Source organism: Mus musculus, chromosome 9 (assembly GCF_000001635.26).
Source record: "Mus musculus strain C57BL/6J chromosome 9, GRCm38.p6 C57BL/6J".
NCBI classification, from domain to species: Eukaryota; Metazoa; Chordata; class Mammalia; order Rodentia; family Muridae; genus Mus; species Mus musculus.
Window position 1 is genome coordinate 75,157,665 of NC_000075.6, and position 25,911 is coordinate 75,183,575.

Sequence of the window (25,911 nt, forward strand, 5' to 3'; positions counted from 1 at the left end):
ACTTTATCTTCTCTCTGAACCTGGTGTAAAGCAGGTGTAATGGAGAAACCAGTTTGTTCTCTTGGAAGGACTGATTCATTTGTGTTTGCACTGTGTGTTCTGAACAGATTTTTGGTGATAATAACAATGTAAAATCTATTTGTGTCTGTTTTAGATATATTTTCCTTAAAATGTCAATTAGAGATAGCCAGGTAGAAATGTCATGGGAAGTGGGGAATGAAGCCAGGTCAAAGGGAAAAGCAGAGTAGGAAGTAGGAATTCTGTAGGCTTCAGAACTTCATGCTTGTTAAAGCCATGAGACCTGGTATGATTGCTCAAGAGAGTATGTAGATAAAAACTGCTGTAGCCAGATAGTCCAATTAACAGAGGCTGCCAGAGGAGGTGCCAGGAACAAAATTAAGAAAAATGGCCTGTGAAGAAGCACCTTCTCAAGAATATATTCTAGACCAGTTTCCAATGCAACAATTCAAAGTTTATGCTGTGTGTGCGTGCGTGTGTGTGTGTGTGTGTGTGTGTGTGCGCGCGCGCGCTCGCGCGTACCCTCAGGTATATGAGTATGTGTGTGGAGGCAAGGAGATAGTCTGAGGCTATCCTTAGGAATACAGTCTACCTCCTTTCAGACATAGTCGTTCATTGGCTTGGAGCTAACCAGTAATCTGGCTGACCAATGAACCCCAGGGACACTCCTGGTGCAACTATCCCAACATTTTCATGGCTGCTGGAGTTCAAACTCAGCAAGACAAGCATTTTGCTGGTTGAATCATCCCCCCAGCGTTGTTTGGTTTTATTACTCTTTGCTTGTTGAGACAGGATGCCATTTAGTCTAGGCTGGCTTCAAAGTATGTAGATGTGCAGCTGAGACTTGCTTTGAATTTGCTTTGAACTCTGAACCTCCTACATTTACCTCCTAAGTCCTAAGACTACAGACACATGTGCCACCACACCAAATTTTTTAACTGGATTTTGCTGTATAGCTCAGGTTGTTGTAAAAAGCATGATCTTTATGCCTTCCCAAGTGCTGGGGTTATAAGCGTGGTCACACCATGCCTGGCAATACACTTTTAAAAAATAAAAAGTAATTTAGGGAATTTTAGTTTAGAATTATATTAAAAGTAATTCTACCCTTGTGTGTGTGGTAGATAGTGTAGATGTCAAGTTAAATTGTAGCACTTATTAATAAATATGGCATGGTAGCCTAGTTCTACTGAACTTTTCACAAAAAGAGATTAAAAATGAGGTTTTGGCAACTGCTAATGTGTAGCCAGAAATTTATTTGGGAATGATATCATAGCTAAGACTTTGTAGTACATGGCCTATCACCGAATCATCTAGTTCTGATTTCCGTGCTGAGTTTTCATAGATAGCTACTACAAACTAATTTTTTTCTCTGCAATGTGGGTCTATTTTTGTCATACAAGATAATGTTAAGATAGTTCTTTACTTCTGTATAGCTAATCATGCTAGATTACATTATGTAAACATTCCCCAAAACAAGAAATATATTTGCTTGTTTAACAGGAAGCCCTTATTATGTTATGCTTATCATAGATAACTTTCTTAACTACCCTGATGGGTTTTGTGGGTGTTTGTTTAGTTGTTCTCTTTTGTGGTGCTGAGGATTTAATCCGTGACCTTATGTTTGACAAAAGAGCTCTCTGATACTAAACTGTATTCCAGCCCATACATTTATAGAATATGAAGCCATATGACTTTGTTTTTCAGTAAAAGTGGTCTCATAGGAAATTATTTACTAATCTGAGATTAGTAAATAATTACAAGTGTGCACAAATGACTAATTTTTATATGGAATATAACAGTGTTAGAAAGATGAATCCATATAGCAAAACGTTGCTGTAGACTAGTTTAGGTCTCTTTTGTTTCAGGAATGTTCATCCCACTATATTGACTAGTATCCATTCACTTAGTGAAGATTAATGCCTTTAATCTCACTGCTTGTGAGAGAGAGGCAGGCAGATCTCTGAGTTTGAGATCATCCTGATCTACAGATCTATGTTCCTATGGTAACATAAGAAGACCACATCTTAAAAAACATGATTATGGTAATTGCACTAATGTTCTAAATTTCAAAATCAAATATAAATACATATAATATAATCACAGAGTTTTCTCCTATTCTATACAATCTAAATTATTTTCTTAGAATTATTAATTCATCATTAACTTTTACCTTCTAACATTGAAAGCTTATTCATAACGCCTTCCTGCTGAGACTCTCGGGTGTTTCTGAGTTGCTTACTACTGCAGATACCTGGAGACCTGGACTGGTCCTTTGCTTCTGCTGCATAAAACCAATTGTAGAACTGAGGTGATAAACTCAGTCTTTCAATTAATATTTTCTCATAAAATAATTATGGTTCAAAATCAGTTATATGCTTTATTCACATTCTTTTGGATTAGATAGATTTTCAAGTCAGTATATATACTCGTTTTAAGTTTGTTCCACCCCAAATATTTTTTCACCATACAGGAATAATTGCTTACTAGAAGCATCTATAATGTGTCTTCTACAAAGGCTTACCTTCCAGTTGGTGTTTAGAGTATAACGTTTTTTGTTGTTTTGGTTTGGTTTTGGGGTGAGCGTCTCCATTGGAAGTCTTGAAGTCACTCTATTGCTAAGTCTGGCTTGGAATTCATGATCCTCCTATCTCTATCTCCTCAACGAAGGGAGTATAGCTATGTTGCCTCAACTCCTGGGTCTAGAGTATAACTTTCTTGTACTGTTTGTGACTCAGTTTAAGATGCTACCAGAGCTATTTCAAGATGATGAGAAGGCCATCAGTCCCACCTCTGCCACCTCCTCAGGGCGCACTCCTCTCACTCGAGTTCCTGTAAAGCCCACCAAGGGCCGACCTGGCCAGACTGCCAAAGAGCACAAGAAGACAGTGGGACATCAGGTGAGCTCAGGGGCTGCCACTGCCAGACTTCTTCTCCTCAGCTTCCACAAAGCCTCAGGCCTTCCCTCTTCAGCCTAGAGGACAGGATCTTCACGTGAAGACAGGCCAGAGTTTCTGCTGTACAAACACTTAGACTTTACCCACCCCAGACTCAACCATACACCAACCCGTCCCAAAATAAATTTCACCGTGTCTCAGTTCCTCTAATACATATCGCGTCTTTGTTTTGTTCTTGTTTCATTTCTATATTTATACAGAGCATCTGTCAGCTTCCTCAGTACAAGAAAATACCCTCTCCTTCCTTAGATGTATTTTTCCCTGTGGGGAATGGGAAACATTCCACACAAGCTTGGTGCCTGAACATGGGTGTGGCTTTGGAAGGGAGCCGTACACTAGTCAGCAAAGTGCATTATTCCTTGAGGCCTTGTGCCAGATAGGAACAGGGCCTGATGTGGATCCACAGCCTCCTGTCTTGACCCATGTCCATAATGGTGGTCCCTTCAGCCTGTTCTCTGCTCATTGTTTATATAATACTAAGAAATCTACAGCTTTTTTTAGTATTGTGTAGTAAGGGTTCATACCTTAATAATTAAATGGCCCTAGCAACAAAATTGTAAGTCACATATAATGGAACTTGCAACAAGAAGCAACAGAGAAAGGAGTACATACATACTCAGCAGGATAAACGTGTGGGTTTAGGCAAATGTAAATGACACCCCTAGAATTCTTGTTTATGAACCACTCCCCTGTGAAGATAACTTTAAATTTATGTCATCTTCAATATGTTAAAGGAGAATTTTAAATTGTCTTTGATCTCTAACAAAACTAATTTTTTTAACCCTTTTCATGCAGTTTCGAAACTCCCTTCACCTGCTTATGGAAACCCTTAATGCCACTACTCCTCACTATGTACGCTGTATTAAGCCTAATGATTTCAAGTTTCCATTCACGTAAGTCAAAGTGAAATAAGGAGAAAGACTTTTGGGGAAGATCTTCATGTCTTGTAGAGGGAATCTATTTCCAAAAATTTCTAGTTTTTTGACAACAAGAAAACAAATTAGCAGTTGGCTTTCTAAGGATTTGAAAATTTGAGGCCAATGGCATGTCTTTGGTTCTGGTTTTCTGTTTTGACTCCATCTCTGTTGGAGATCTTTCTGGCCTTTTGTTAATTTGGACATCAGTTAAAAGCAGAGCTTCTTGGACTAAAGGCTTCTCTGGCCAAGGCTTACCTGATTCTTTTTATCTGTTGAAGCCAGAGAATGTTTACCAAAATCTCATTCTACTTCAGATACTAAGTCAGAGGTGAAAATGGATCCCTGGAGATGATTTCAAAATATAAATATTTCTCTAAGTTTAAGAGTACTCCATATATGCTGTTGGGATGGTCTTCAGGAGCTAATGCTAGGATTTAAGCAGTGTGAATTGGCATAGGTACCAGACTATTAGCATTTACTCTGTGTGTGTGTGTGTGTGTGTGTGTGTGTGTGTGTGTGTGTGTGTGTGTGTGTGTGAAAGTGAAAGAGAGAGACAGACAGACAGACAGTAACAAGGTAATGTCACAAGCTATAATTGCTACTTCATTTCTGCTCTTAACATCATTGACTGTGGACAGATCCTAGATTAGTATTTAAAGACCTACATTATTTATTGAATGGCTGCAGAGTATCTTATGGTATATATAGTCCACAATCTATTTAAATCATTCACTATGGATAAATTATTTAGGTTGTTACAGCAGTTAAAATATGCTTCAATTAAATTACAGTTACATCCCTTTCCTCCTTCCAGTCCCTCCCAGCTGCCCTTTCTCAAACCATTCCTATGTCCCATAATAACAATTTTTAACAAATATTTGCCAAATATTTCTGTACATCCTTAAGATAACATGATTCTAGAGGGATTTGTGGGTCCAAAGATCAAGCATATGATTTGATTATTATGCATATGAAATGAAATATCATATTTTATCCCATAAGTAACCACACATACCATGTGCCAAATAAGAATTTTTAAATATATTTTTAAAAGACCAGGCATAAGGCTATAGAGATAGCTTAGCTCTTAAGAGCACTGGCTTCTCTTTCATGGTACCTGGTTTATTTCCCCACACCCTGATGACAGCTCACAGTCATCTGTCACTCTAGTTTCACGTCACTTGATACCTTCTTCTGGCCTCTGACATTGTGTAGATATACATGCAGGCAAACATCCATTTATACATAATAAAATATAAACAAATAAGTAGACAAAAAATAGACTACCCATCTATACTGAAGACTGCAGCTTCTACTCTACAGTGTATGAGTGACTATGGTCTTGCTGGTCCTCCTGTGCAGATTCTGCCTTATATTTCAGGTTAGTTCTGAAAGACTGCCATATTCCTCATCATCACTTAGATCCTTTCCCTTGGAGGAAGTGGGAGCAGGAAGAAGTTGCCATCTGACTGTGAAGTTGTATTAGCAAGCCCTGTCTCCTACCAGCAATCTGAGACCTGAGAAGACAGTTATAGGAATGGGCTTGGACAGACACGCAGAGCTTAATTGTACTCAGAGCTTACTACCAACAGGAGTAGTCACCTGGCTAGAAGAACTTTCTGATACTTCTTTGATGTCATTTAACATTAACATGCCTTTTTTTTTAAAAGTGTCTTAGTTCATTTTCTGTTTGATATAACAAAAATGCCATGACCAAGGCAATTTATAAAAGAAACTAATTTAGGGCTCATGGTTACAGAGTATTAGAGTCCAGGACCATCATAGTGAAGACCATGGCATGAGACAAGCTGGCATGATGCTGCACCAGTGCTGAGAGCTGACATGCTGATGAACAAGCAAAGTGCAGAAAGAAACAGAGAAAGCTAACTGGGAATGGAAAGGGCTTTTGAAACCCCAGTGACATATTTTCAATCCTCCTAATCCTTTCTAAGCATTTCCATTATCTGGGGACCAAGCATTCAAATATATGAGCAGATGGGGGTCATCCTCACTCAAACCACCATCTTTATGATGAAATAAATGTGAAATGTAATACAAAATAAATATTTTTCATTGCTTTGAATGCTACAGTGCTTCATATGTACACAGTAAGTAGCTTATAGAGCAACAAGGTTGTTAGGTTTTTTTGTTTTGTTTTTAAATAACTGAATGGGGTGTGTTTAATTTGTCCTTTCATGTTCAATGACCTTTATCCCAGGGGAGGACCATGTGCTCAGCTGATGGTATCTGAGCATTTTCAGTCAGGCTAAGCTATAAATACACACTCATTACAGGATGGGCACAGTGCTGGGCAACCCTGTCTTCTTTATTTTAAGGATGTTCAGTGGACTTCCTGGTAAGACTGTAGTGTGTCAACTGGAAGGGCTATCCCCAGCTCTTTATTTCTACTGCTAATTATCTCTTTGCTGCTATTTTATGGAGTTTTCCATTTTGATCACTGTTCCAGCTTTTGAATGCTTTGTTTTCTAGTTTATCTACTTGGCTCTTGATAAAATAATTTAACCCTTGATGGCCTGGGTCTTTTGTGACCTAACAGTTTTTGTTTCTTCATGCAGATTTGATGAGAAGAGGGCAGTGCAGCAGCTAAGAGCATGTGGTGTCCTGGAGACCATCCGGATCAGCGCAGCAGGGTTTCCCTCACGGTGAGCCCAGGCTTCCAATGGAACTGAGCCTTCTGCAAGCAGTTCTTGAATAATAAGCTCATATGGGATTCTTTTCTAGGTGGACTTACCAAGAGTTTTTCAGCCGGTACCGGGTCCTAATGAAGCAAAAAGATGTGCTGGGAGATAGAAAGCAAACGTGCAAGAATGTATTAGAGAAACTAATATTGGTGAGAATGGTTTTCACTTAACTGTTTCTGGAAAGGTCTTGTCATTCTGAGCAGAAAGGCCCTGCAAACTTCTGTGTTAAACAGCATAACCTGGATTATTTGACAGATAGTTAAGTAGGGAAACATAAGTAGACAGATAGTTAAGTAGGAATGACATAAGGTCATTCTCCGTGTTTAGTGTGATAGAAGGAATTGGATGCTGATAGCCAACACCGGACAGTTATTATAAAGGCTAGACTTGAACTTGAGGTACAGTCCTTCAGATAGTTTGATCATTATCAACAAAAATGTTTTTAGTACTTAGTTATGGAAAACAACAGATATAATTAAGGAGGAAAGTCTATTTTTATTTTTAAAGACAATGCATTTTGAAGATGAGCCTTTAGATTATGTCTACATCGCATGTTGGGTAAGGACTGGAGAAATGGCTCAGTAGAAGAGCATCTACTTGACTCAAGAGGACTTGAGTTCACTTTCCAGGACCCATGTATGGTGACCCACAACCACTTGTAACTCTGGCTCCCAAGGGAGCCAACACATCTGGCCTTCTCTGCCACTTATACTTTCACATCAATATCCTTGCAGAGACACACACATGCATACATATAGCTGAACATCTTAAAATAATAAGCATGCCCAAATACAATGCAGAGGAAGTAGAACCATTATGAGAAGGAAGAATAATTTTATGAGGTGTGAGATTTGAATCAGGCACTAAAGAATGGGTAAGTCTGAATAAAAGTGGACCTAAGCTATAAAGAAGTAGAAAATACAGAATTTGCTTATGTGGCTGGAGAAATGTTTTAGAGTTCTTGCTTGCAGAGGACTTGAGTTCGATTCCCAGCATCCACACTGGATGGCTTGCAATTGCAATTCCAGCTCCAGGAGATCCAATGCCTTCTTCTGATTTATGTGGGCACTACATATACTCATATACTCATATACTCATGTAGACCATACACATAATGAAATAAATCTTTAGAGCTAGATGACCTAGGTTTGATTCCCAGCACCCACATGGCATATCATAACCACCTTTCAAGTTCCAAGAGATCCAGCATCTTCTTTTGGATTCCACAGATACTTATCACAACAAAGTAAATTTTGTTGGCCTGGGATGGGCCCAATAATTTAACAACCTTCTTCCCTATACTTTTTTTTATTATTATTCTGTAGATAGGACCCAGGGTTTTGCATATGCTAGGCAAATATTGTACCACTGAGCTAAATCCCATTATCATTTGCATTTCTAACAGTTCCCTGGGTCTACACAGTACATATAGAAAAATCTCTAATCTAGTCTTGATGAATTTGAGATTCATGAAATGGTTGATTAAAAACTATTTTTCTTGTATCTCACTATGAAGTACTTATAATTACTAGCTATTAATTAAATGTAATTCTTCTATGATAATGTTTTTCTCCTTTGAGAGAAATAAGGATTCCTTTTTAGTAATGATTTTTAAGATTTAATGTGGTTTTTGTTTTAGTTTTATGTTTGTTTTTTCAGTTTAGCCCCACTCCTTTCTAACTTGGTGTAGATGGGAATATGAAGCAGATGCTAAGACAACCATGCAGCTGCCTCCTCACCCAGACCACTCCAGGCCTGGGCCCAGTGGAGGCAGAGGCAGTAGCTGAGAGCCGCAGTGGAAAAGGAATAGCTAGGCTTCCTATGTAAATGTTATTAAGTTATTTTAGATTTTTCAAATATATGTTATAGTTTCTAATTTTTAGCTTCATGTTTAAAGGGATGCGTACTTACTGCAAAGACTGAGTTTCTCTATTTTTTGCTTAGAATTTCAGACACAGTAGTGATTAATATATGTAAATTCCACTCTTCTTTTGATTAGAATACAGGCGATGATTTGCATTCCTGCACCTGAGGTAAATCACCTCAGTCACATGCCTGTCTCCACTTACCCTACAGCTCCGCTACAAACATCAGTGCAGTATGCAGAACTGTGTTTTAGGAAAGAAATCTGATGCAATCTTCTAATATCTTGTAAGTCTTCTACAAGTTTTAGAAGGTTTGAAAGACATTTATGAGGTTGTATCTATTTTTAGATCCTGTTAAGGTAAACTGATAACTACGTAGAAGCATCGCCTTCATCTGAACACAGGGGTTTGGAAGGATTGGTTATTGGTTTGTTTTTGTTTGTTTTTAACTTTTTATTTTGTGTGGTTTTCTTCCTGCCTTATTCTTCATCCTGGTGTTTTTGTTTCTTCAGCTGCTCATGGAGTGTACAGCCTGATGTAATCTAACAGCGGGTCAGTCAGAGGGAGTGTCAGCATCTCCATTTCCTTGAGGTGTTTAAAATCCAAACAAGCAAATAGTAGCTGCGTAGAATCCACAACCAGTTTTGGGCCTCAGATAATAATTCCAGGTAGAATAATTCTGGAAAATAACTCTTAGGCTACCATTTTCTCTACAATCCTTTCTATTTAAACAACTTATAAAGGATCAACAATCTGGCTCCATTAGTTCGTTGAAATGTATGTAGCTCAGGTTTTAGATGATAGATTCATCTTTTTACTGATTCTACTTCTATATTTTTCCATCTTTAATTTCTTTTATACAGTCATTATTTCTCCTTATGTTTTTCCTCTAAAATAGGACAAGGATAAATACCAGTTTGGTAAGACAAAGATCTTTTTCCGTGCTGGTCAAGTGGCCTATCTTGAAAAATTGAGGGCTGACAAACTTCGGGCTGCCTGCATCCGGATCCAGAAGACCATTCGTGGGTGGCTTCTAAGGAAGAGATACCTGTGTATGCAGAGGGCAGCCATCACAGTGCAGCGATACGTGCGGGGCTATCAGGCTCGATGGTAAGTCTCCTTATGGCCTCGTGAGTTCATGGTCCATTCTAGAACAGGTCTGAATGAGAAGATAGTGGCTCACTCATTATTAGTTTCAAAGCTTAGCAAATTAACTCAGAAGACAATTTAAAGGAATGAAATCTTACGTAGAGTTACAGTAATAAAGATCTGAATTGCTACCAACTTAGGTCCTTAGAATTTGTACATCTTTTGCTTTAACAGAGAACTTGAAAAAATTATATGTAAATTAAAATAACCACAGATATGAGACAGATAATCTTGACTCTACTGAGGAGCAATTAACTGAGAACATTTTAGCAGAGAATTACATTTTTTTAATTAGGTATTTTCCTCAATTACATTTCCAATGCTATCCCAAAAGTCCCCCATACCCATCCCCCCAATCCCCTACCCACCCACTCCCTCTTTTTGGCCCTGGCGTTCCCCTGTACTGGGGCATATAAAGTTTGCAAGTCCAAAGGGCCTCTCTTTCCAGTGATGGCTGACTAGGCCATCTTTTGATACATATGCAGCTAGAGACAGGAGCTCCGGGGTACTGGTTAGTTCATATTGTTGTTCCACATATAGGGTTGCAATTCCCTTTAGCTCCTTGGGTACTTTCTCTAGCTCCTCCATTGGGGCCCATGTGATCCATCCAATAGCTGACTGTGAGCATCCACTTCTGTGTTTGCTAGGTCCCGACATAGTCTCACAAGAGACAGCTATATCAGGGTCTTACAGCAAAATCTTGCTAGTGTATGCAATGGTGTCAGCGTTTGGAAGCTGATTATTGGATGGATCCCTGGATATGGCAATCACTAGATGGTCCATCCTTTCGTCACAGCTCCAAATTTTGTCTCTGTAACTCCTTCCATGGATGTTTTGTTCCCATTTCTAGGAAGGGGCAAAGTGTCCACACTTTGGTCTTCGTTCTTCTTGAGTTTCATGCGTTTAGCAAATTGTATCTTATATCTTGTGTATCCTAAGTTTCTGGGCTAATATCCACTTATCAGTGAGTACATATTGTGCGAGTTCCTTTGTGATTGGGTTACCTCACTCAGGATGATGCCCTCCAGGTCCATCCATTTGCCTAGGAATTTCATAAATTCATTCTTTTTAATAGCTGAGTAGTACTCCATTAGAATTACATTTTAATATGAAATACTGAAATATACCCCCTTTTCCAAGACTAAATACAGAATTAAATTAGAACAGTGGTGGAATGGTTTTAAAAAAGAGAGAGAGATACTGAAATATATAGACAGTTTTAATTTAGAGGTACAAGTAGAAGTGAATTAATGGTAAAGAACAGAACACCAAAACCAGCTCAGATTCAGGAAGTAATGTTTGAACAGTGATCTGAGATAACTCGTAAAGTGAGTTTGGAATTACAGTGTGCATCAGCTTGCTGTGTGGAGGGATCATAGCATGGAGCAGGGAGCCTGTCCTGGAAAGAGTAAAGCTTTATGAACTTCTTTTCCTTTTTGTAAAATGTGGCAATATGGGACATAGTGCTTTTCAAAATTAGGGAATCCCCAGTGAGAAAATACTTCAGAAGCTAGAGATTTCTGAACACATAAGTGAGTATAATGCTTATTTGTGGTGAATATAAGAATACAAACAGTGAGGTTCTGCTCAGGATACTGATAGTGATGGTTTGCAGTCTTGATGGCTGACAATGCACCCCTCTTGTCTTTGGGCAGCTATGCTAAGTTTCTGCGCAGAACCAAGGCAGCAACCACCATTCAAAAGTACTGGCGCATGTATGTGGTCCGCAGGAGGTACAAGATTAGACGAGCTGCCACGATTGTTATTCAGTCTTACTTGAGAGGCTACTTGACAAGAAATAGGTATCGCAAGGTAAGACACTATTTTCATAGTCTCCATCTGTACAAAGTACCATCCAGACTGCAGTGGGCAAAGAAGCCATGAAGAAACAGCCAACAATTAAATTGTATGCTAGTATTAAGTAATTAGATATACTTGTTAAGACAACACAAAAGAAAATGTACATCCCATTTCCATTTGTCTGTACAACTTGTAAAGCTGAATAAGTGAATGTAAAATGAAAATCACAATTGCTAAAAACAACAGTACTTATTTTCTCAGCCTTCAGCAGTACCACATTCACCAAAAGCCCAAGATAGAATGCATTCGTCATTCCTCCCAGGGGTGGCCTACAATCCTATACCTGTGCTCACATTGCTCCTATCTCTGCTCTATTTTACATCATCTGTCTCTTACAAAAATAATCATGGGGCTGGTTAGACCCCTAAGACCCTCATCATGGAAGGAGACAATCAGCTCACACATATGTTCCCCCACAAAATAATTATTTTTTTAAAGATATTTTTTAAAAATTATGATGGTATTTAGATCCCACCTTCATAGTTCAGGATAATATCCCTGTCTCAAGATCTTTAACCTAGTTATGAAGTCCCTTTTTCCAAATAAAATAACAACTACAGGTTCTAGGGATTAGTACATTATGCCATTGGGCCTATTATTCAGACAGATACAGAGAGGTAAGCTATACAGATCGGCTAAGTCTATGACAGAAGATCAACCTAAGGAGAAGAGCTTAGAAGAATTTATCATGAGGAAATAAAGAGGAAATAACTATAATGTTTGTATAGTTAAAATTATATTGACTAGAATGTGGTGTGTCTTTGATTCAGTGTGTGTGCACGCGTGTGTGTATGCAAGTTGTGCATACATATGTAGACACCGGAGCAGGACTCCAGTTGTCTTCCTTATTACCTTGAGACAGACTCTCACTGAACCTGAGGCTCATTGTCTTGGCCAGGCTGGTCAGCCAGCAAACTCCCAAGATCAACTTGTCACCACCGCTCAGTTCTGGGGTTGGGTTATGGAGATAAGAGTCTATGCTCAGGTTTTTATGTGGGTTCTGGGGATTCACACCAAGGTCCTCCTGTTTGTATAGCAAGCAGTTCTTGTCCACTGAGCCATCTTCCAAGCCCAATAAATCTTTTTTGCATGTGGCACTGGGATTGAATTCAAGACTGCATGTATAATAACCATGCAGTTGTCTACTAAGTTGTCTGTATTAAAAGTGTCCTTTGTATCTTAGAATAATTAATATTACTCTATAGATCATAGATCACCAATGAATCTTTTTAAAAGCGTGTGTGTGTGTAGAAGGGGCAGATACATATATGCCATTGTATAAGTGTGGATGTCAGAAGACAACTTTCAGGACTTAATTCTTTCCATTATGTGGGCCCCAGGGAACAAACTTTCAAACTCTTCCTTAAAAATTGTTCACATTGTCTCTGCTTAATGGTTTTTAGTGACAATAAATTTATTTCATGAGGCAATCATTTCATCATTTCATATATATATATGTACATGTGTGTGTGAATATATATACATATACACATATATATATACATATATGTATATATAAAAAATTGAAGAGACTATCATGACTTTATTTTATATTTTCATGCTTTTAGCTTTTACTTTTAAGCTCTCTATTCTTCTACCTTAGCATTCATAACAGACTCCTGCTGCATTAGAAACAACAGCAATAGGAAATCCTACTAGAATGGTATACCTCAAATGTGGCAGACAAGTACATCAGCTTTAGGCTGAGGAGGTGGCACTCACCTTTAATCCCAACACTTAGTAGACAGAGGCAGTTGGACCTCTGTGGGTTTGAGCCCAACCCGGTCTACTTAGTGAGTTCCAGGCCAACCAGGGCTACCTAAAAAGACCCTATCTCAAACAAACAAACAAACAAAGTCACCTTCTGTGTACAAGATGGGGGTCAAAAAGTCATTAATAACCTTTCACTATATCAGGGGTCAGCCTCTCAGCCAGTTTACTGGCTGTCCCCATGAACTCAGCAACTCAGTGTAATGGGACAATCTCTGATTTTAATAATACATAGTTCATAAAGTACCTGGTTCTTAGTTTTATAAGGCCTCCTATCAGCAGAAATCATATACCAAGAAGAATACTGATGGACTTTGTGTGTGTGTTCCTCATAGAACTTTTTCCTTTTTGCAATCTGGTGATTTTTATTTAGACTGCTTTCAATTTTGTTTTGTTTGTACACACGCACACAATAAAATGTAATTAGAAAAGTGGATATTGAAAGTTTATTTGGAAAGGAATATATTGATACACACACACACACACGTGTGCCTTTATATTTCTGTGATGTATAATCCATGTAAGAACACTGTTGATTTAATTTTTCTTCCTCTCTAAGTATGGATTCTCAGTTTGACACACATAGACTTGAACTTTGAGTCTAGTGTAGAGTCTCAGGTTATCTTCCTTTTTCTGCAGATACTCCGTGAATACAAAGCAGTCATCATTCAGAAACGTGTCCGTGGCTGGCTGGCCCGTACACATTATAAGAGGACCATGAAAGCCATCGTCTACCTTCAGTGCTGCTTCCGGCGGATGATGGCCAAGCGTGAGCTGAAGAAACTCAAAATTGAGGCTCGCTCTGTGGAACGCTACAAGAAGCTCCATATTGGCATGGAGAACAAGATTATGCAGCTGCAGCGCAAAGTGGATGAGCAGGTGCGTTTTTAAGGAGCCCTGAAGCTAAAGCACATCTGGGCTGGCTCTTAGTTACATGCATGAGTCTTAGGAACAGACAGAATCTTTTTTTTAACACAGCCTACTCCACACCTGTCTGATGGTGAGTCACGTTGTAATTTATACTTCCCAGACCTCCTTCACCACTTCTCTGTATGTGCATACTCTCCAACAGTTGTTTGGCATGGCAGTGGCAAGAGAAGCAGGAAGATATCCATGTGTCTGAGAAGCCCACAGTCTGTTTGCAGAGAGGAAATTCTATTGCTTAGCAGTAGTTACTAAACAGTATTTTGGCAATGCAAATGCTATAAAGGTAACTAAGAATGTGTACGTGAGAGATAAGGAGAGCTAGAGGAGAAGGGCCACAATGAAATAGGATTTGTGAACTCTCTGAATGCAATGAGAAATATGAGATTTGTGAAGAACTAATCTACTTCTAGTCTGCTTTATCATTCTCAAACATCTTCTATCTAGAACATGGTCTTATTTTTGTATTAGCCTCAAGTTCTGACCTGTGGTAGGTAGAAGCTATCAGTGAGCTAAAATCTCAGGCCTTGAGATAAATGTAGTGACTTAAGCCTGTGTTCTAGGTATAGAGGAGGCTGAGAGTAGAGAACTGCCTCAAATTAAAGGTCACCCTGGGTTACAGTGTGAGACTATGTCAAGGCTCTTATTGAATTGCACAGGCTGGCCTTGAAGCTGCAGTCTTCCTGTCTGCCCATTAAGTAGATGAAATTACAGGTGTATGCTATCACACCCAGCTTTAGTGCATGGTTTTAATATTACTCTAATGTATTTTCAAAAAGCATGTATCCATTTCCTTATCTTTTAATTAACTATTATTTATTTATTTTCGTTTTATGTGTATTGGTATTTTGCCTCCGTGTATGTCTGTGCACCATGTGTGTGCCTGGTGCCTGTGGGAGCCAAAAAAAGGTCAGATTCTCTAAAAATGGAGTTACAGATGGCTGTGAGCCACCATGTAGGTACTGGGAATTGAAGCAAATTTTCTGTAAGAGCAGCCACTGTCCTTAATCAGTGAGCCATCTCTCTAGCCCCTCCACCTTACTTCTGGATTAAAAATTAGGAAGTTCTGGGAATGGAGGGATGGCTTAGTGATTAAGAGCATTCCAGAGTCCTTTAATTTCAGATTTCAGCACCCTCTAGGTGGTTCACAATCATCTAAAACTGTACTCCAATGGGATCTGATGCCCTTTTCTGGTGTGCAGACGTACATACAGACAAAACACCCACATACATAAAGTACATAAATAAAATTTTACAAAATAGGAACATAAGAATTTACTGCGAAACTGTGATTATGAGAAAGCCAAATATTTGTTGTATATTATATAAAATAGAATTAATTGCTTAGTGCTGTTCTTTATTTGTATAATGAAGAAGCCATTGGTTAGATTTTGGATAGTGCCAAGCAGGTTAGGAACTAATGCACATATCCTTACCTAAATACACTAAGGAAATGTGTTACCATTTTGTTCTGGTTCTGATGTTCAATGTGGTTGTTTTGTTGTTGTTTGAGCATTTGGTTTGTTTGTTTGTTTGTTTGTTTGTTTGTTTGTTTCAAGACAGGGTCTCATGATTTAGACCAGGCTGGCCTGAACTCACAAAGATCCACCTGCCTTTGTCTCCCAAGTGCTAGGATTAAATGAGTGTGCCACCACACCCAGCTCAATGTTGTTTTTACATCAAGGTTATAGAATGATCATTTTAGTATAGCAAATTTGGCCTCTCGATGCTATGATGATGTCATAAAAATTTATACCTGGAATATCATGGCATAATCTTAATCTAACCACCTCAGGCAGAAGCAGGTGGATTTTTATGAGTTCGAGGCCAACCTGTTCTACATAGTGAGTTCCAGGCCAGCTAGTGAGACCTTGTCTTGAAAAGAGAATTCATAGTGGACTTGTTGGCGCACACCTATAATCTGAGGATCATGAGTTAGAGGCTTTTGGGTTGCATGATAAGTTCTGGAACAGCTGGACTAAATAATAAGACCCACTCTCCAAAACAAAACGGAAGGAAAAACCTAGAAGAGGCTAATTAATTGGCATCTAATTAATTCCTCACTGCATACATTTGGCCAGTCATATTATTAATATTTACTTATTGTTATTAATGTTTGTATTTAAAGAATAAAGACTACAAATGCCTCATGGAGAAACTGACCAATCTGGAAGGAGTATACAACTCTGAGACTGAAAAACTACGAAATGATGTAGAACGTCTTCAGCTAAGTGAAGAGGAAGCTAAGGTTGCCACTGGGCGGGTCCTTAGTCTGCAGGAAGAAATTGCAAAACTCCGAAAAGACCTGGAACAAACTCGATCAGAGAAAAAGTCTATTGAAGAAAGAGCAGATAAATACAAACAAGAAACTGACCAGGTAGGAAACAATATTCTTATCCCCATTGACCCTTGCAACAAAGTAAACACTGTAGTCCTGACCTAGTCCAAGTGAGTCTATATTCATTTTAATGAAAGACACATTGCAAATTTTATTGGGCTTATTGTTTGTACGAGTGATTTTCAAATACCTCTACCCCATGATCAACAAGTAAGCTGTAGTCTTGGAGTATAACACATTTAACTCTAGTAAGAACAAAAACAAAGCAATCAACAGTGAAATTAATATCTATGTATTGTCTTAGTTAGGATTTTATTGCTGTGAAGAGACACCATGATCAAGGTAGCTCTTATAAAAGAAAACATTTAATTGGGGCTGACTTCCAGTTTCAAAGGTTTAGTCCATTATCGTAATGGTGGGAACATTGAAGCATCCAAGCAGACATGGTGCTAGAAGAGCCAGAAGTTCTACATCCTGATCCAGAGGCAGCCAGGAAGAGACTGGCCTCTAGAAGACAGCCAGCAGGAGGGTCCCTCTTCTGTATTGGGCAGAGCTTGAGCACTAGGAGCCCTCAAAGCCTGCCTACTCAGTGACACACTTCTTACATATACATATACATATACATATACATATACATATACATATATATCATATACCTTCTAACTTAATTCATTTGAGACAAGGTCTTACTTTGTAGCCCTAGATGCCCTTGATTTACTGTATAGATCAAGCCAGTCTCAAACTCATAGAGACCTGACTGCCTCTGCCTCTCAGGTGCTGGGATTAAAGGCATGTACCACTATGCCTCACCCCAGTTTCCTTCATTTCTTAAGCATACAGTTATATGGAACTAAGTACATCAATATTGTTCTAAATTCAGTACTTATTTAAACATCAATTTAAAAAAGGATCCATTCTTATGAAATTCTTAGAAGGTATCACTTGGAAAAATCTCCTAAATATAAAAATGGAAGTATCAGAAAGCCCTCAGTGGAAGGATTATAAGAGCCGTAGGCCAGGGAGAACTACCTAGAAACAGTGTCTTTAGGACATCACATTACTACTGAACTCATGAAAACCCAGCAGCTACCTACACAAGATTGGCCAGTCAACATTCCGGAATAGGTGACAGAGGAGCTCACAAGACTCTACCCATAGCTCAGGAGCTATTGGCAGTTGATGCCTGTTGGGAGAGGGAGAGTTTGTTTTCTTCTGGATGAGGCCCCTGATAGGTTGCCCCACAGTGCAGTGACTTGGCCCCACACCCGTGTTTATAAAACAGAAAGAATGTTAAGTTGAAAGAGAGTTGTTAGGCATGGGATCCAAGAGGAGTAGCTTGTTAAAAATTCATTGTATACACACGTGGAATTCTCAAAATAAAAATGATTATATTTTTCAAAGAATTCATGGGCTTGGAGAGATGCCTCAGCTGTAAAGTGCGTCTCTTGCCCTTTCAAGGACAAGAGTTTAGTTCCCAGACTACACATCTGTAATTCCAGTTCTAGGGGTTCTGCACTCTTTCCTGGCTATGGATACACTCATACCACACATACACATAAGCATTATTTTGAAAGACTCATATCCCTAATCTCCTTAATCTGCTCATTTGAGTTGCAGTGTTCTGATGGTACAGTGAAAAGGTGTTTGATGGCTAGTCTAAGTTGTCAACTTGTCATACTGAAAAGAGGGAGTCTCAACGAAATGCCTTTATCACAGTTTCCTTGAGCATGTCTGTCAATAGCTAATTGACAACAGGAGGGTCCAGACCACTGTGATTGGTACCATCCCTAGGCATGTGGGCCTGGGCTATATAAGAAAGATAACTGAATGTGAGCATAGAAGCAAGCTTAACTCCATGACTTCTTCAAAATCCTGCCTTGGCTTCCTTCCCTTAATAAAGGATTGTGATATGTAAGATGAAATAAACCCTTTCCTCCACAAGTTGCCTTTGGTCAGAGAGTTCTGTCAGAACAATAGAAATCAAAATAGAACCTGACACTGGGAACAGATGTTTACTAGATGCTAGCCAGATGCTAAGTGTTCACAGTACCAAGTCAAACAAGCACCATCACTGTCCTGGTCCTCCAAGAAATGTCTGGTCTGCTGGAGAAGACAAAAAATAAGGCATTCATAAGGACATAAGGAGCAAATGCAGAATCTTGCAGCAGCCCAGAGAAAAGGCCTCTATTGGAGGGGGTTTTATGAAGTTTCTCTGGAGAGAGTTAATTTGAGACAAGTGTGACAGGTGACAAGACATAAGTAATAAGTAGTTGAGGTCATGAGGCACAGTCAGTGACTGTCGTGTGGGACATCTCAGTCTGCTGCAGCCGCCTCAGCTTGGTGTTTCATTTCATAGCTGGTGTCAAACTTGAAGGAAGAAAATACTTTGCTGAAGCAGGAAAAGGAGACCCTCAACCACCGCATTGTGGAGCAGGCGAAGGAGATGACAGGTAAGGTTTGTGTGCTCTCAACCCAGCAGACAACAAACTTCAAACCTAAGCTTTCTAAGTTTGACATTATGTTCTCAGTTACAGTAATGCTTAGAGCTGAAATAAGTTTTAAAAGTGTTGGCTATCATCTGTACATTCACAAGCAAGAGTTCCAAATATTGTAATAAAACTAGTGAACTTACAAACTCCATCTCTGGTCTTTGTGTGTCAATATGAAATTACATTCAGTAATAGCATATGTAGCTTTTTAGAATTTTGCTTTATATGTATGTTTTTAATTTATAGGATTCTGTTGATTTAATAAGAATTCTTGAGCTGGTATATTCTTTTACATATGCACACACAAACATACACCTGTGCATTTGTTTCTTTAGTCCAGACTGGCTTTGAACTTGAAGCCTTCCTGCCTCACCCTTCCAAATGTGCCTCCATACCTGGCTATTTGTATATTTTCAAACTTCATGATTGTAAATATTTGTAAGAACATACAATAATTTGGTATATATGTAGTATGTGTAATGATCAAATCAAAATAATTAACATTTTCATTGCCTCAAAATCTGTCCTTTCTACTTGTGAGGATTCTTCTCACTCTTCTACTCAGCTGTATTTTGGAATCTTTATCTAACTTCTCTACAATTCCTTCCCCCGCCCCGCCCCCAACTCCCTGCCCTGGCTTTCCCAGTCCCTGGTGACCATTTTTTCCATATTCTCTTCTATCAGATTAAAGCATCTTTAATGAGTGAGAACATACACTGTCCTGGGCCTCACTTATTTATATCTTACTAAAACGATTAGTGTCATTCTAAGTTCAACTCTCTTTGCTACTAAACTAAAAATGAAACTAATTTTTAAAATAAAGGACTAAGTAAATATGTACATTTATTCTTCGATTCTGGGGTTGATTAAAATGCTCATAAATAAAAGGAACCCCTCAGATTGGCCTGTGCACATCTCTCTTGTGGAGCACTCTCTTAATTGCTAACTGCTGTAGGAGGGCCCAGCCCACTGTGGGTGTTAGCATCCCTAGGCAGGTGCATGGGAGCTGTATAAATAAAGGTAGCTGAATGTGAGCCTATAAGCAAGCCAGTAAGCAATATGGTTTCTGCTTCAGTTTCTACTTCTAAGTTCCTGCTTGTGCTCCTGCCCTGATTTGCCTCAAAAATGGACTGTAACCAGTAAGGTAAAGAAACCCCTTTACTCAGTGTTTTATCACAGTGGCAGATGGAGGCATTCTGAAAGTAATCCAGAGTACAGCTTAGAGAGGTGGTAAGGAAGGAGCCAAACAGGTCCCTTAAGACCGTGGTGATAAGAGCTTTCTGTACTTTCCCCACAATTAAAGGTGATAGAGAGGAAGAAGAAGAAATCCTGAAATTAATACATTAAAGCATTTTTTTTAATTTAAGTTTATGTGTAAAAATAATTTTAAAATTCCAAGTTTTCCTTTTCCAGCTCTGGCTCCCAGAATGATGATGACTCTGAGACTAAGTTATTATTAACTGCTTGTGCCATACACCTCAGCTTATTCTCTAACTAGCTCATAACTTATGTAACACGCTCAAACTTTTCTTTGTCTACCATGTAGTTAGTTAGCTACCACGTGGTTAATTAGCTACCGTGTGGTTAGTTACCTCTCTTCAGTCCTGGCTCGCTTCTCTCTCTCAGCGTCTCCCTGGGTTCATCTACCTGTCTCTCGAAGCTCTCTTCACATCTCTCTTTTATCACTTTCTATTTCCCAGAATTCTCTCTCTTCCTGCCAATGTCCCACCTTCTATTTCCTGCCTCAGTTCATTGGACATTGGCTTTTTATTGACAGGTGATGTTATAAGAGATTCTCTCTACACTTATGTATATTGATGTTTTGTCTGCATTTACACCTATGTACTGTTGTGTATGCCTAGTGTCTGTAGAGATCAGAAGAGGGTACTGGATCCCCTAGAACTGAAGTTACAGATTGTAAGGCACCATGTGGGTGCTGGAATTAAACCTAGGTCCTTTGGAAAAGAGCCAGTGCTCTTGATTGCCGAGCCCACACACATAGATTCTTTACTTTTTATTACCTGCACTTAGTGGCTAATCTCTGAACTCCAGACTATGTCCAGCCAAAAGCAAGCTCCCGTCATAAAGGGCAGTGAGGTGGGTAACTGGAAAACTTAGGGTTCCTTGAGCAGCACATGAGAGGTGGCAGCGCCTTAGCGTTCAAGCTAGACATGGAGGGTAATGATGACAGGAGTTCAGGGTACTAGAAGAGTATGACAGAACCATGGGACTGACACACACTATAGAGCAGGAAGGTCAAGCTCCTTAAGACACCATTCTCCTAAAGAATGGCTTTTTGAATCATTATTTGGTCAAAATAATTTATGAATATCATAGTTAATAAGATGGCTCATCACCAGACCTAAGGACTTAAATTCAATCCCTGAGACACATGATGGATGAAGTGAATCGATTCCCATAAGTTGTCCTCTTGCTCCAACATGTATACTATGACATACACACACCTACACACACAATATTTTATTGGATTTTATGAATAGCCTAAAACAATGATATTGGAATAAAAAATATGTGTGCCACTGCTTTAGTTATATGAATAACTTAAGAGAATACTAACTGCTTTGTTTTGTTTTATTATTCCTTACTAGAAAGGTATGTAATGGAAATTTATCCAGACTTTCTTGTAGCCTCAGTATAGTGGTACACACCCATAATCCTAGCACCGAGGAAGCAGGATAGACTGCATAGCTCTAGTGCCAGGTTAGGCAGAGCCACATAGCAAGACTGTCTCCGGAAACAAACAAACAGGAATGTGTTTAATCAGTACATGAAGTACTGCGACCAAAGCTATAGTCCATGGAGAGCTCAGTAGATGAGGTTGTCACAGTGATTTAATTTGGGGTCATGCTTCCTTCTCTCCTGCATTTACAGAATTCTCTCACAGGCTTAAAAGTCAGTTCCACTAAGAAACTGGAAGTCAGTGCAGCTGTTTACATTCTTGAATTCTATGGAGTCACTTTTGTACTCATGTCCCCTTCCAGTTTTGAGGGAAGATTGTGTTTGTTCTGTTTTGTTCTATAAATTTTATTATAATATTGAACAGATTCCTGGGCAATACTTCATCCTAGGTTGAATAAAAGATGTAATCTAGATGATACGTAAGAATGGAATTGCCATCCTCTCTGGCACAAGGAACAGCTTTTTTATTGATTTCTTCCTCTCACCTGTGGCCAGGCATGCTGTTCAGGGGCTTTTGCTTTAGCCCCTGAGCTGCTTCTGTTGCTGGGGGGAGGCTGAGCTTCCTCATCTGTCTCTTTGGACTGCTTTAAAGGCTTTCTTTAGCCATTTTTGTGGCCTGACATGTCACCGTTTTACCAGGCCCTGGTCCTCAATATCTTCTTGCGCATTTCAGAAACTATGGAGAGGAAGTTAGTAGAAGAGACAAAACAACTGGAGCTTGACCTGAATGATGAGAGGCTGAGGTATCAGAACCTTCTGAATGAGTTCAGTCGCCTGGAGGAGCGCTATGATGACCTCAAGGAAGAGATGACCCTGATGCTGGTGAGTCCAACTCTCTTCTTGTTTTGTTTTGCTTTTTTTTTTTTTTTTGCTTTTTTTTAGAGAGTCTTGCTGTATTACTAGCTTTAGACTCATAAGCCTTCTATTTCTACTTCCTAAGTGCTAGATTGTGGGCATGGTCTGTGATACGTGGGTTCTGTTTTTTATTTTTATTTTAATGAAGGCATGATCTGTGATACGTGGGTTTTGTTTTTTATTTTTATTTTAATGAAAATTTTTAGCCATATATAAAAGTAAGTAGAACCATAGAGTAAGCCTCCATGTGCCACATGCACCTGTCACCCAGTTCCCAAATAGCCAACACATCTCTGTCTTCTGGTCTACCCACCTCCATCTCGTGTGTTTTAGTAGTTAAAGGGAACTCCAGAAGTCATGCAACTTTATCCATAAGTTCTTCAGTAAAGTCAAATACTTTAAAGATGGAGCTATAAGATAGTATAAAGTTGGCATATCAAGACTCTGCTTCCTACACTGAGTGACAAGTGTAAATCTAGTATATTTATATTACATTTTTATTGTATAACTGTTTTCTTCCCTGGAGCTTATAATTTCCAAGTTAAATTCCCATAGAGAGAAAATTTAGTCCCTGTTTAGAGTAATTTGTGTTAACTGTCCCGAGGCTCTTCTGTCCTTGCCAGTGCACTTTCCACACACAGAGCTGTTCTACTCATCTTGTTAGCAGGAAGCTTACTAATAAGTTTACTCTACTTACTTATTGGAAAACTGTACCACATTTACAGTTAATCTGTGTTTCCATTATAATTAGGACTAAGCTTTGCATTTTACTGGGTACTTTGATGGCCACTGGTTACTTAGAAAACTATTCAAAGTACCACTAGAAAAGAAATTCTTTGAGTTTTCTCCGCATAGGATCCAGTAGGCTGTCATGGAATGTCCTGCTTAACTTTTTCATTCCCTGAGTTTTCTGAACACTGATTGATACAGTAATTATGTGCCCTAAAAGTATCATCAGGATTCATGATGAATTTTGAGAGCATCTAGCTTACCTGCCCTGTACTGTCTCATTCCCTCTTCTTATTCTACATATTGTCATGTGTAAAAGTAACAGAAATTATAGTCACCTATATAACTTTACTTATTTTTAACCACTTATGCTCAGTTACCATGTAATGAATGGTTATGCCTGTTGTTGTTCAGCATATTTTATGAACTTTCTGGTAATTTTTATTTTATCATGTTATTAAAACTATTACTTGTACAAAGTAACTGAATAACTCAAAACTTTAAAAACCCAAAGAGAGGCTTGAAGAGCCCTGTTGGTAGAGTCCTTGCTTAGCATGGATCTAAAGACCTATATTCCATCCTCAGCACTCATAAATAAGGTGTAGTAGTCCATGCCTATAATCCCAATACTCAGGAGGTAGAGGCAGGAGAATCAGAAATTTAAAGTCATCTTCTGCTACATAGAAAATTCAAAGCTAACCTGTTCTACAGAGACCTGGGGACTCTGCTGTTAGTCACAGGAGAGCTACATCTACAGTTCCTGCTTTGCTGACACAACTTTCTCACTGGGAAGGTCAACCCCTTATAAGAATTTGGTCAAGACAAGGTGGAACCCTAGAGCATTTAGCCACCAGTGCAAATCACTGAGTGAAGATTACAATGAAGACGCTGTGGATATTATTTTTACTGTGCATAGTTGTGTTATTATGCTATATGAGCTGAACTTGGGTTGTTTACCTTACAGAATGTGCCTAAGCCAGGACACAAGAGAACAGACTCTACCCACAGCAGTAATGAGTCTGAATACACCTTCAGCTCTGAGTTTGCAGAAACTGAAGACATTGCACCAAGAACAGAGGTACGTTTATCTCTCACTAAAAGTAGGATGTTCATGCTTCTATTGACAGGCAGCATTTCCAAAATCTGGTTTATGTATTCTTAATTAGTTGTATCCATTTGTACTTATTGCACGTGATTTTGCCAATACATGTACTAATTTTTATTTGTTTGTTTTGGTGTTAGAATTGAACCAAGCATCTTATATGTGGTAAGCATGTGCTCTGCCACTGAGCAATAGTCCCAGCCCCACATTATAATTTTAATGTAAATTTCATAGCAGTAGTTTCTTTACTGTCCCCACCATGGCTGTATCCCTCAGAAGTTTCTGCAGATAACTCAGCTGCTGGCTACAATTGCCCTGGAGCCCTTGCAACATCTATAGGGCCACTCTGTGTTGGTTTGGAGCCATTGCTTTTCCTTGCTTCAATCAACTATTGGAGTCCTGCCTTATTTATGAGCTTCCTTTGCATCAAACCTAGGGAAAGGGGCACCATGACTTCCTCAGCTATGGCAGAATTTTGAAATCCTTGCCAAACCAGCAGTGGTAATTTTATTAATAAATTCCATAATCTTAATGATTATCTTCAGTTATTTTTTAAAAGATTTATTTATTTCATGTATGTGGGTACACTGTCGCTGTCTTCAGACATACCAGAAGAGGGCATTGGATCCCCATTATAGATGGTTGTTAGCCACCATGTGGTTGCTGGGAATTGAACTCAGTACCTCTGGAAGAGCAGTCAGTGCTCTTAACTGCTGAGCCATTTTTCCAGCCCGATTGGTATTATTTTTAAGGTCCATTTCAAAGTTTCACTCACTCAGTAACCGCTTAGATGATGAAGTCCTTCCTTAAAAGAAAAGGAAAGAAAGATCTCACAACTCCTCTTATCCAGATGGTCTAATACTCCTTCTTTCTCATGTGGTCCAGAGAAGTCCAATGGCTTCTCTACTTGCTATAAGTAGATATGCCAGTGGGCTACGGGCATCATCTGGGCACTCTGCATGATTAGCATTTGTTACATCTCAAGTTGTTTTATATTTGGAAAATATTATCTTATGTGCCCTACCCTTTTCCTATTCTCATATTCCTTTCTGTAGAATTTTGTTCACAGCCTAGCAATCAATGGATTCTATATATAGCATTAACTGATAACTAAGAAGTTATCCCATTCTATTTTAATAAGATTCTTTTTTAATTGCCCATTCAAAATCTAAAGGAATGATTTCCAGTTAATAACATTTTAAGTATCATGAATAGAAGTACTATGTTCATTTATAGAATGGAAGATTCTATTACAGTTTTTTTGAAAGTTAAAGTTTCAAGGACATATGCATCACTAATAAATGAAGAGATATCAAGATATTTAAATGGACTGTTTAATTATAAATCATCTAAATGCTAGTATTTGCAGCTGCTTTCAGTGGGCCAGCACAATGGCTCAGAGGGGAAAGTCCTTAGTGTGCAGGCTTAATGACCTAAGTTCCAGCCCTACCACCTATGCTGGAAGGAGAGAACCAACTCCTACAAGTTTTCCTGTGACCTCAATTCAAGTACCTTTTAACTTTATGAAAAGCCAAGGAA

At 38.9% G+C, this 25,911-nt stretch overlaps 1 protein-coding gene across 8 annotated transcripts in view; it reads left to right on the forward strand.

Moving 5' to 3' along the window:
• Positions 1-25,911, forward strand: part of Myo5a (myosin VA) — a 153,890-nt gene that overhangs the window by 87,866 nt on the left and 40,113 nt on the right. For all 8 annotated transcript variants that reach the window (XM_006510827.4, XM_006510829.4, XM_006510832.4 and 5 more), the window contains exons 15-25: positions 2,754-2,915; positions 3,768-3,865; positions 6,466-6,552; positions 6,632-6,740; positions 9,355-9,566; positions 11,261-11,417; positions 13,875-14,114; positions 16,288-16,536; positions 18,854-18,947; positions 22,360-22,508; positions 24,235-24,348. In XM_006510827.4, coding sequence (XP_006510890.1) covers positions 2,754-2,915; positions 3,768-3,865; positions 6,466-6,552; positions 6,632-6,740; positions 9,355-9,566; positions 11,261-11,417; positions 13,875-14,114; positions 16,288-16,536; positions 18,854-18,947; positions 22,360-22,508; positions 24,235-24,348 — 1,671 coding nt within the window. The remainder of the gene's footprint in view (positions 1-2,753; positions 2,916-3,767; positions 3,866-6,465; positions 6,553-6,631; positions 6,741-9,354; positions 9,567-11,260; positions 11,418-13,874; positions 14,115-16,287; positions 16,537-18,853; positions 18,948-22,359; positions 22,509-24,234; positions 24,349-25,911) is intronic.